The sequence below is a fragment of the Buteo buteo genome, chromosome 16, assembly GCF_964188355.1.
Source record: "Buteo buteo chromosome 16, bButBut1.hap1.1, whole genome shotgun sequence".
Lineage (NCBI taxonomy): Eukaryota > Metazoa > Chordata > Aves > Accipitriformes > Accipitridae > Buteo > Buteo buteo.
Window position 1 is genome coordinate 6769197 of NC_134186.1, and position 11470 is coordinate 6780666.

Here is an 11470-nt window from a genome sequence, read left to right on the forward strand (position 1 = left end):
TTGGACCAGATGCCCTCCAGAGGTCCCGGCCAGCCTCAGCCATGCTGTGATTTTGTGATTCTGAGACGGTGGGTGGGCTGGAGCTGGTGGGCGTGCTGGACTTGTAGGACTTGATGGCCAGGAGTAGCCCAGCACTCCGCTCTTCCTGGGCCTCAGGCGCAGTCACTGACCCCACGTCCGCCCTCGGCAGCTCTCAGCAAGGTCCCATCAGGCTGCACAAGCGGCATTCACCCACCAAAAATCGCGGGGCTTCATCAGTTTCTCTCCTGGAGCCGGGTGCCAGGTGACCCCAGGCTCCCTCAGCTGCTCTGGGGACAGGCGGCGGGGGGGGGACCCGACCCCCGACCCGGCCTTTCCGAGGGGACCCGGTTCACCGCGAACACGCTCAAAACACCCCTCGGGACCCCTCGGAGGAGCCGGGCCCTGCCCGCGGGCTGCTTCGAGGGGAAAGAAAGAGAGCCCCGGCGCTGCGGGCCCGGCCGGCCGTCCTCCCCAGAGCCCCCGCTCGGGCCCGGGCCCGCGGTGCCGCCGGGGTCCCAAGGAGGGGCCGGGGCTGCCGCTCCCCCGGCTCCGAGGGGCTCGGGGCGGCGGTGGAGGGGCTCCCCTGCGGTCGGGAGGGACCGGGGCCCGCCCCGGGGGGAGGCGCGGCGGGAGCGACGCGCCCCGAGCTCGGTGCCCCGGGGCCGGCCCGGGCGGAGCCAGCGCGGCGGCGGCGGGAGGGGAGCGGGGGGCCGGCGGCAGCCGCGGCCGCACCATGGGGGCCTGTCTCGGCGTCTGCTCCCTGCTCAGCTGCGTGAGTGCCGGCCCGGGAGGGGAGCGGCGGCGGCGGCGGCGGGGGGGGGGAACGGGACCGAGGCGGGGAGCGGGGCTGCGCCGGGTCCCAGCGCCGCAGCGGCGGGCGCGGCCCGGGGGCGGGGGAGCCGCTGCTGCCGGGGGTCCGGAGGAGGGTTCAGGGGAGGCCCGGGGAGGTCTGAGGGGTGCCCCGGGGATGGGGCCCGGTACACCCGGGGGGGGGCTGAGGAGACGCGGAGGGGGGGTTCCGAGGGAAGCCCGGAGGGTGCGCCGCGCTGCACCCGGGGGGATGGAGGGAGGGGGCCCCAGGGGGGATGGAGGGGACCCCCGGAGCAGGGCATCCCACTGCCCCCGGGGGTGCGCAGGGGAGACCCAGAGCGGACCCCAGTGCGCTTGGGGGATGTAGGGAGCTGGAGGAGTGATGCCCCCCCCCGCATCTGGGGGAGTGGGGGGGGTCCTGGTCCCCCTGCCCTGGTACACTGAGGGGGGTCCAGTCCTGCTGCACCCATGCAGTGGTGAGGGGCCGGGGGTCCTGCCCGGTTCTCACTGCCGAGCCCCAAAGCGGGGAAGCTGGGGATGGAGTAAGAGCCAGGATGGGGGGGGGAGTGCAGGTCCACGGGTGGGGGAGGCTCTGCGTGGGGTGCCGTGGCCCAGGGAGGGTGCAGGGTGTGTGATTCGGGGTGCCGTGCCCGGTGATGCAGGGTGCGTGATTCAGGGTGCCGTGCCCAGTGACGCAGGCGGCTGCCCATCGGCCGGCGTCGCCTTCCCTGGCGTTGCCTCACCTGCGGGCACGGGGCCAAGGCAGGGAGGGCTGTGAGAGCAACCCAAGAGCCGCTGGCCTGGAAACCTGGAAATGGGGCCAGTTTCGCAACTTGACCTCAAAGTTTTGGAGGTTTAACGAACGGGAGCTTTTGAAATGTAAGATCGGACGGAGGGCGGTCTGCAAGGCCTCCGTCTGTAACACGTCCGATATTTTTTCTTATGGGCAGGTGTCGGAAAAGCTGGGAGTTACTCTGGAGCAGGGCTGGGGAGGTTTCTGGCCTAGTTCTGGATTTTTTTCCCCCAAAAACCTATTCTGGCCCAGGCCGTGGTAACAGGATAGAGTTGCTATACAGGTTTAGTTCTCTTATTTCTTCCAGTGGGGCTGGTTGGCTAAAGGGGTGTTTTAGCTCAATTCTGAACCGAAAAACCACAACAGGGGAAAAAAAACCCCACCCCCCAAACAAAACAAAACCCCCAATCTTTGTATTTTTTTTTAATTTTTAATAAGAAAATCTGAACTAAGTCCTTCTGGTCAGCCTGCATCATTTGACTCAAAGCAGCATCAGATTGTCAAGCCATCTCTTCAGCACTGTCCCGTTAAAACTCTACAAGCTGTTCCTGAGTGAAACTTTGCACCACGTGAGAAAAAATTTCCCTTTCTCTGCCTCCAGTGATTTGCCAGGCTGCCCACTGCTGCCACGAGCAGTGCGGCGGTCTCGAGCTGCCTTCCTTGCGGGACAGGGTTGGTGTTTGCCAGCAGAAGCCTGCCCAAGCCAAAGCAAACCCCAGGGGCAAGTGCAGCCCTCTGGCATTGTTTGGGCACCTCATGGGGACTATCAGCCTCGTTGTACCAATGCAAAGCCACCTGCCAGACATGAGAGCCACCAGCCTCCGGAGCCTGTGCCTGATTCCGTGGGTTTGGTACTGATTAACCTGCCGGGTTATTCATTTAACAGGAGATAAAGACTGGTTGCTCCGCATTGCTTTTGGTTGACTCAGTCTCTGCCTCCCTGGGTTTGCTGGGGTGAGGGCAGCTTGCAGAAGATGTGGTGTTGGGCTGGTAGTGTTGGGCTGGTGTGGTTGGGCTGTTGTTAGGCTGGTGTAGTTGGACTGGAGTTGTTTGGGTGTTGTTCGGGTGGTGGTGTTGGTTGGTGTAGTTGGACTGGTGTTGCTGGGGTGGTGTAGTTGGGCTGGTGTAGTTGGGTTCATGTTGTTCCATTTCCCTGTGTTGGACTGGGTGGACAGTACTTGTCTGGCTCTGGCCACGCTCTCCTAGTCACCAGGCAGGGGAGGCACAGCAGCCCTTACGTGCAAGTCGCACTGGAGGTGAGCTGGATTTAATGAGGAAGTCGACAGCGAAACGGGAGAGGTTAATCTTTCATCTGCAGCAGCTGAAAACCGATGCTTCCTCATTAATCCACCGCTCTCATGCTGCAGCCACTTCCCTCGGTTGGCTTTTTCCATCCTGCTGTTTGGCCGTTGGCCATGTTCATACTTACAGGCATCTTTGAAAGTCTTTGAAAGGAGGTGTATCAAAGGGTGTCCAGTGCTGTCTTAACATGGGAGGATTTTCCTTGCTCTTAACCCATTTGCTTTTTAAAGAGAAAGACTGAATTCAAGAGGTGCCCGGGCAGCAGGTCAGGTTAGCACATGGCACAAGGGATCTGCTTCCTTTGCAAAGGTGCTTAGAGGGGGATACCCAAGAAGGGCACCAGGAGCCGTGAAAAAAGGCACCGGGTGACACGGGACTCTCACATTACTGCTGCACAAAGCAGGTCAGCAGAACTGGGCTGCTGTACCCCGTTACCTCAGCAGTTGCCCTCCCATGGTTGCAAAAGGCTGTAAAACCTGAAATATTGCCGTGGAGCTTGGCCCTCTAAGAGTCATCCTTGAAAATAAACCTCCGGCAGGCTCCAGGGATGCTGTGGGCTCCCCAAAACCTCATACTAGAAAATACCTCATCACCTGCAGCTTTCCCAGAGGTCAACCACAGGGTTTGGAGGCTGCACGTGGAGCAAGGATTTCCTTCAGCCCAGCTCCATCCTGGCCCTGTGGACACCCCTGCACCCCCATCCACCTGCACCGACCCTGGGGAAAACGTGACACCCAAGCCTGTGCCTCCTGCAAGTCTTCGGTGGTGTTTGGATGTGAGGCTGAACCCTCAAATCCAACAACCTCCTAAACAACGGTAAACCTCATGATTTTCCAGGCTGGTTTCAGTGATTTTAGGACTGGAGCTTTTTGTTTCAGTTGGCACTGAAAGGAGAGGAGCTGGAGGTATTGATGTGCTTAAAGTTAAGGGTGCACTAAGGTGCTTTGCTAGGTCAGGTGAAGTAATGCAGTAATTCTGCCTTAAAAGGGATTTTTGTTGTTCTCTTTTTTTTATTAGAAGGGGAAATACGGTAATGCTGGCACATTTAAATGCATTCTAGTGCAAGTGGTGCATTTAATGAGCCTGAAAGGAAGCAATCTCTAACTGAAGGCTGTTTTTTCTTCCCTTCAAGTTGAAAACATGAAGTGATGTCCCTTGAGCAGCTCCTGGAGAGGTGTAATGAGGGTCCCTGTGGGTGTGGGGGCTCTCTCACCCATCCCAGCTCCCGTGGGTACCGTCAGCTCAACACAGTCTCTGGTGGGGCTGGGACGTGGGGCTGGGATGTGGGTAGAGAGGAATAAATCAGGAAGGAGGTGATTTTTCTCAAATAATGATGTGCCTGTGTTTCAAAAAGAAATTCAAAGCCACCTCTAGTGATTCAGGGGCATCAAAGTGATCGCTCATGAGCATCCGTGAGCATCCTGGATGAGGGAGCTGCAGGTTTGATGTCCTGCGCACAGAGCAACTCAACATCTGGTTTTCTTTTCTGCCATGTCCATTTCTTACACATGAGAAATGTACATTTGTGTCGGTACTTAGTGATATTTAATTAATATTGATTGCTGGGCACAATTAGGAAGTACATAGCCATAATAAACACACAACACGTGCGCATCCCTTAATAGTGGGAGAGAGCTGAACCCTTCTCCTGCTTGCAAGTGCATCTGGCTGGCTGATGTGTCTCAAGTGCAGGAGAGGAAGAGCTGTTCAAAGGGAAGAAATGAAGTATCAAAAGCAAAATAAATCAATGAAGTTAGCTTGTAAGTAGAGGGAAGGTAGTTTGCTGAGGACCAGAGATGGTCACAGCATTTCCTAGGAAGAAGCCACCTGTGATACAGGAGTTAAAAATGCCCAATGGTCTAAATTTTTAAATAAGTGGATTTGGGAATGTGTTTTATCTACAGAAAAAATATTTAAAAAGCAAAGCAGTAGTATTTTAAACAAACTCTGAATATTTAATTCCCCTTGGTCTCTAGGCAATACCTGTAGCTGGAAGCTTGCCAGTACCTGCTTGGGGATTTCTCTTTGCTCCCTGGGCCGATGCGTGGGACAGGGAAGGCTGTGGGCTTATGATGGCTTCAGTGAGATATTAAAAAAAAAAGGAAATAGCCCGAAGTTTCCGTATTTCAGAGGACTTGGGGTGTATTTTGCTGCTGCCTTGCTTGGGCTGTCTGTCCCGAGAGCCTCACTGTTCCCGCTTACACCATGGGGAGTGAGGCAGAGTTGGGAATTTAGTTTTAATTTAGATTTTGGGTCCCTTGATGTTTTATTTAGCATTTTAGCCCATCTGTTTGTTTACCTGGGGTCAACGCTGGCTCCTGGTTCAGCGGCCAGGAGGGCACAGACGCCTGCTTTGCCTTGATGTGAGATGTTGGGTTTACTTCCCCAACCAACCCCGATAAATCCCGAGAGTGCAGCGTCTTCAATGCAAACCAGAGAGATACCTTATTCCCCTATTTTTTCCCCAAATATTGAACATGGGACCTTCTGCTCACGTGACATAGTGGATTAGTGACCCAGCAGTGACAGGCCATCCCAAAAAGCTTCTTCCATTCTCTTGCCAGAATATGCCGTAGTTATTCTCCAACTTCACCCTTTTTTGGGAAAGTAGGGGTTTCAGGATGTGGCCGCAAGCCAGGAGATCCTGGGGGTGGCATGGGTGATTAAGAGGCTGAAAATCTTCCCCACCCAGCTCAGGGATGTCACAGTCAGGGCTGGCTATGGCCATATCCTGCATTCCTGCCCCGTCATGGGCTTGTTATGCAAAACCCCTGCAGCTGTTCTTCCTCTAAGGCAAATGATTGATGCACTCCCAAACTTTGTAGATATTGAATAGGCAGGTAGATACCCAAATTGTCGGACAAGCTGGTGACAACAGTGTATACTGGAGCAGCAAGCTCAACTCAACTCAGCCCAACCCAGCCGAGCTGGTGGGATGCAAACAGCATCTCCCTAACACTCCTCTGGTGATGGCTTGCAGGAACCAGGGAAGTCTAAGAATATAGTTTAATAAAAATTTCCTTTTTCTCCCTGCAAGCCTTATGCTGCACAATCCTTGTGCAGGAAACCCCCGCCAGTGTTTCGCTAGGTAGTAAGGTTGGGTTTCGTTAAGCTGGGTTTCCCCAGTTGCCCAGCTCCCCACAGCAATGGGAGACCCCGGAGTAAGCATGCACGTGGCAGTGCTGCCAATGCTGGCTTTAGGAACCCAGGACCCACCATGGACTCCCAGGGATGCTGTGCCTCAGTTTCCCCACCTGTAAAGTGGCCTTTGGGGAAGGGGAAGGATGGCAGAACAAGCTAGTTTCCCCATGATGCTGATATCAGTGTTTTCCCCATCCTGTATGTCCTGGTTTTGGCCGGAATAAAGTTAATTTTCTTCCTAGTAGCTGGTAGAGTGCTGTGTTTGGGGTTTAGGATGAGAATAATGTTGGTAACACACCGATGTTTTAGTTGTTGCTAAGCAGTGTTTATACTAAGTCAAGGACTTTTCAGCTTCTCGTACTGCCCTGCCAGCAGAGGCTGGGGGTGCATAAGAAGTTGAGAGGGGACACAGCCAGGACAGCTGACCCAAACGAGCCAAAGGGGTATTCCGTACCATGTGACATCATGCCCAGTATATAAACTGGGGGGAGTTGGCCGGGGGACACTGTGGCTCGGGGTCAATTGTATTGTGTATCACTTGTTTTGTATATTCTATTATTATTATTATTATTACTGTTATTATTATTATTATTTCCCCCCCTTCCTTTTCTGTCCTATTAAAACTGTCTTTATCTCAATCCACGAGTTTTACTTTTTTTTTCCCAATTCTGTCCCTCATCCCACCGGGTCGGGGGGGAGTGAGTGAGTGGCTGCATGATGCTTAATTGCTGGCTGGGCTTAAACCATGGCACTGTACTGGATTGGAAAGGCAGCCTTAAATTGTTTTACAAACTCATTTTATTTGGTAAAGAAAAGAAGCTCCTGCAGGGCAGTGCTTTGTTTGGACCAGAGCCTTTTTTTGCATGCAATTGCTGGGGAGCAAAAAAGATGAGGGTGTCTCCCAGACTCTTGGTGTCATTTTCCGAGTTGGTTGGTTATTACAGTGAACCCATTCCAGTGGCTTTTTTGGTTTTCAGCAACTTTGGGGGGGGATTTGGGGCCATTTCCATGAGGTCCCGCAGGGTACAGGTTGCGATGCTGGCTGGCGAGAAGCTCTAAGCAAAGCCCCTGGTGCAGCGGTGTGGATTGCTGGGCAGTTCTCCTTATGGTTCGACCTGGGCACGTGTTTTGGGGATGATTTTGACCCCTCCGATGCGGCGATGCTCTTGTTGCAGGTGTCCTGTCTCTGCGGCTCTGCGCCATGCCTGCTCTGCGGCTGCTGCCCCTCGGCCAAGAACTCCACTGTCTCGCGCCTCCTCTTCACCTTCTTCCTCTTCCTCGGCACCCTTGTGTCCATCATTATGATAATCCCTGGGGTGGAGAAGGAGCTGCACAAGGTAAATAACTCCTGGAGGTCCTGGGCTTGTTCACTACGGGGAAGAGGTTTAGCTCGTGGTGGGTACATGAGGCTGAATCAGAAAGTGAATTTTTGGGGCCCGATGTTGCTCCTGTTCCTTTTTTTCTGAGCATCTCACTGGGAGAGGGTGTTATTAACCCCAGCTTTCCACGGAAGGGAAATGGAGTGGGATAATTTCATGCATTATCTAGTTTGCCCAGATGTCTCCCAGGAAAGTTTCCTATGTCCTGTTTTTGGGGTTCCACTGGCCAAGTGACTTGCAAGTCATGGAGGTGGGACTTCAGATGCAGGGAGCTGAGGTCTGCCGGCTGAGCTTATGCGAAGGCTGGGCTAGGGTGTTTGGGAGATGCTGGTTTCATCCCAGCTTTCCACTGACCTGCAGGGTGGCTTTAGCTGTGTCACCCCACCGCTGTCCCCAAGAAGGCCAACCACTTGCTTTATAGGTGGCAGTGGAGCAATCATGGGCTGGCCCATCTTTGGTGGCACCAGGGCTTGTGGTGGGTGCGGGATGCTGGGGTGATGCTCACCCTCCCGTCGCCTTTGCAGCTCCCCGGCTTCTGTGAAGGCAGCGGGTCGGTCCTGGGGGTCCAGACCCACGTTGACTGCAGCAGCTTCCTGGGCCACAAAGCCGTGTACCGCATGGGCTTCGCCATGGCCGCCTTCTTCTTCCTCTTCGCTCTGCTCATGGTGTGTGTGCGCAGCAGCAAGGACCCGCGAGCCGCCGTGCAGAACGGGTGAGCATTCGTCCGTGGGGGGGGGATGCTGGTGTGGGGAAAGGCCAGCCTCCCTCTTCCCCGCTGGGTTCCTGCTTGCAGACCGAGCCTCCTCTCTCCTGCCACAGCTTCTGGTTCTTCAAGTTCCTGGTGCTGGTGGGGATCACGGTGGGGGCCTTCTACATCCCTGACGGTGCCTTCACCTCAGGTGAGGAGCTACCTGCACTGTCCTCTGCATCTCTGGGTTAACCTTCAGCACAGGATCAAACCTGGCGCTGGAGCTGGCATCCCTGCTGCCATGTGCCCCATTGCCAAATTCCCATTTTCCCTGCTCTTAACTGGTTTTTCTCTTCCCCTCAAGTCTGGTTTTACTTTGGTGTGGTCGGCTCCTTCCTCTTCATCCTCATCCAGCTCATCCTCCTCATCGACTTTGCCCACTCCTGGAGCCAGCTGTGGCTGCACAATGCGGGCGAGAGCAATGCCAAGGGCTGGTATGCAGGTTGGTACGGCTGGCACCACAGAGGGTTTAGGGATGGGGAAGCTCATCTTGGGGGTGGGTGACACTGAGCTCCTGGAGACTCGGGCTCTGCTCCACCCTCATTCCTTTTTGCTTTCTCCCCCAGCTCTTTGCATCTTCACCTTCATCTTCTATGCCACCTCCATTGCGGCCATAGTGCTGCTCTACATCTACTACACCAAGCCCGAGGGTTGCACGGAGGGCAAGGTCCTCATCAGCATCAACCTCATCCTCTGCCTCATCATCTCTGCTGTGTCCATATTGCCCAAGATCCAGGTGAGGCAGTGGGGGGCACCTGGGAGGCCGGTGGCCATGACACCGCGGGGTACACGACCAGCCCTGAGCACCTGCTGTTGCGTTTGCAGGATGCTCAGCCGCACTCGGGGCTGCTGCAGGCGTCCCTCATCACCCTCTACACCATCTACGTCACCTGGTCTGCCCTGGCCAATGTACCAAGTAAGCAGGATGCGGCCTCGGGTTCGGGAGGGGGGTGCACAGGGCAGGACCACACGCTGGGGTGGTTGCTTTGCACCCCTGGGTCTCTGGAGGCTGAGGAAAGGTGCTGAACTCCCTACGTGTCCTCTCCAGCCCAGACCTGTAACCCCACGCTGCTGGTGAGGAACAGCACCGTCTCGGCGACAGCCACCCAGACGCTGACAACCTGGTGGGATGCCCCGAGCATTGTGGGGCTGATAATCTTCATCCTCTGCACCCTCTTCATCAGGTGAGGACTTGGCTCATGTCCCCAGGGACTGCACTGTCCCTCTGCCTGCCCGCAGCAGAGAGGCATCGGGAGACTTTTAGGGAAAGACGATGCTGGAGGGGAGGTCGCAGCTTGGTCCAGGGTTTTTGTCACTAAGTGCCTCTTGCAAAGCTGTCCCCGTCCCCAGGGACACAGCCAGGCTGCCCTGAGTGGTTGTGGGTGTAGCTTTTAGGGTTTCCGCACAAGCTGCATCCCGCAAACTGCCTGCCTGTCCTGGGGATGGCCCCGCTCAGGCTGGGGGGCAGCCGAGGAGGCAGCGGGCAGGCAGCCCTGAGCCAGCTCTCCTCTGCCTGCAGCGTCCGCTCCTCGGACCACCCGGAGGTCAACAAGCTGATGCTGACGGAGGAAAGCGCGGCCGGGGCGGGCGGTGAGGCGGCGGCCATGGAGAGTGGGCTGCACCGTGCCTACGACAACGAGCAGGACGGCGTGTCCTACAACTACACCTTCTTCCACCTCTGCCTCCTCCTCGCTGCCCTCTACATCATGATGACTCTCACCAACTGGTACAGGTGGGCAGAGCTCCCGTGGGGACCAGGGACTGTCCCCCTTCCTCTGCGTCCGCTTCTCCTGGTGTCCTCCCTGCTCTTGCGCTGGGCAGAGCTGTTTGCTGAGATGCGTCTGTGCGCAAGCCCACTTAATGTGCACCCTAATCATGTTAATTATTTTTAGGTAGCATAGGGCTGCCTGTGGCAGGTTGTGCTTGGGCTCACCATCCATCTACTGCAGCATCTTCCGGTGCAGCCCGGGATCCCTTGGGATGTTGGGGGAGCAGGGACACAGCCCCTGGGGTGCCGTAGGCTGCAGCGGTGGGGTCAGATCCCCTGGATGAGCTGCAGGCAGCTGCGCAGCTGCTGGGAGCTGCGTGGCTGCAGGCACGGGGTTCCTCCGCACTCTCCTCCATGCTCTTTGCATTGCACCCGTGGCTCGGTGCTCGCAGCCTCCATCCTTCCCCAGCGCAGCTGCTGCCCACCATGCTCGCCATGCCACCCTGCAGGTGCAGCACAGTGATGGGTGCCGCCTGCTTTTTTGCTTTTTCAGGCCCGATGAGAGCTTGCAGGTGCTGACGAGCCCCTGGACGGCCGTGTGGGTGAAGATCTGCTCCAGCTGGGCCGGGCTCCTGCTCTACCTCTGGACGTTGGTGGCTCCGCTGGTGCTGCCGAACCGAGACTTCAGCTAAGGTGGCCCCGGGCATCCTGCTGCCGGGTCGGAGCCACCGTGGCCTTGTCCCTGGAGGCCGGGGACAGCCCCAGCTCTGCCTCGGCCTCATGTTCTGCATGCTGGAGCTGCTATGCTGGGTTGTGCCTTCTTGCAGGTTTTCTGTTTTAATTTGAAAGGGATGAAGTGCCAAGCAGGGAAAATCAGCAAGGGCTGAGAAAAACTTGAAGATGTTTATAAAGCTCTTACCATCTCCATGTTTGTCGGTGCCTTTGGCGGTACCTCCATACCCTCTTCTGGCGGAGACCACCGCCTTGCCTTGGGAGGGTTTGGTTTTCACCAGCTGCTGTCGTCGTCTCGCTTGGTGCCCCGGGACTGCGGTGCCTTTTGGAGGGGTTCTGGGGACCGGCTGTGTACCAGGACCCAGGACCGGCCGGTGTTGCCTTCTGAAACAGCCTGGAGGAAAACGAATCTCGGGGATTTGTGGCTGGAGGCAGATGTCCCACTGCACCCCCCAGCATCAGCGGTGGCCCCAACTCCTCGAGGGCTCTCCTGCCCAGCTCTCCCCGTGGGAGAATGGGTCCCTGGTCCTTGCTGGAGGACAGGTCAGGTTTCCCGCAGGCTGTGCTGGCCTGGCCCCAGTGTCTCTTGCCTTGTTAATAAAGTCTTGTTTGGAATAAACCTGGCGGATTTGTCCTCCTGGGGTTTTTCCTGCCGTGTGTGCTGGGTGCATGGGAGGTGGAGGAGGAGAAATGTATTAGAGAGACCTAACGCCGGGGTGAGGGCGCAGCTGGCTGCCCCGTGGGTGCAGGCAGGGGTGGCATCGCTTTGGGGGGCACGGCGGCCTGGAGCCCCGGACCCTGTTGCCAGCCTGCGGGACCCCGAGAGCTGCTGCTGG

General features: G+C 56.7%; 1 protein-coding gene across 1 annotated transcript; it reads left to right on the forward strand.

Moving 5' to 3' along the window:
* The first annotated feature begins 665 nt into the window (after positions 1-665).
* On the forward strand, positions 666-11253 carry SERINC2 (serine incorporator 2). Its single transcript, XM_075047036.1, has 10 exons — positions 666-793; positions 7243-7404; positions 7971-8158; positions 8266-8345; positions 8499-8636; positions 8761-8930; positions 9020-9110; positions 9243-9378; positions 9714-9926; positions 10456-11253. Exons 1-10 carry the CDS (start codon positions 755-757, stop codon positions 10592-10594), a joined length of 1356 nt encoding a protein of 451 aa, XP_074903137.1. The 5' UTR covers positions 666-754; the 3' UTR covers positions 10595-11253.
* The last annotated feature ends 217 nt before the right edge of the window (positions 11254-11470 follow it).

Excerpts from the sequence above, each read along its gene's own strand:
- SERINC2 (XM_075047036.1), top strand. The coding sequence starts at position 755 with ATGGGGGCCTGTCTCGGCGTCTGCTCCCTGCTCAGCTGC. Across the intron at positions 8,637-8,760 it reads TGCCAAGGGCTGGTATGCAG|CTCTTTGCATCTTCACCTTC; the intron begins GTTGGTACGGCT and ends TTTCTCCCCCAG. Across the intron at positions 8,931-9,019 it reads CCATATTGCCCAAGATCCAG|GATGCTCAGCCGCACTCGGG; the intron begins GTGAGGCAGTGG and ends TTGCGTTTGCAG.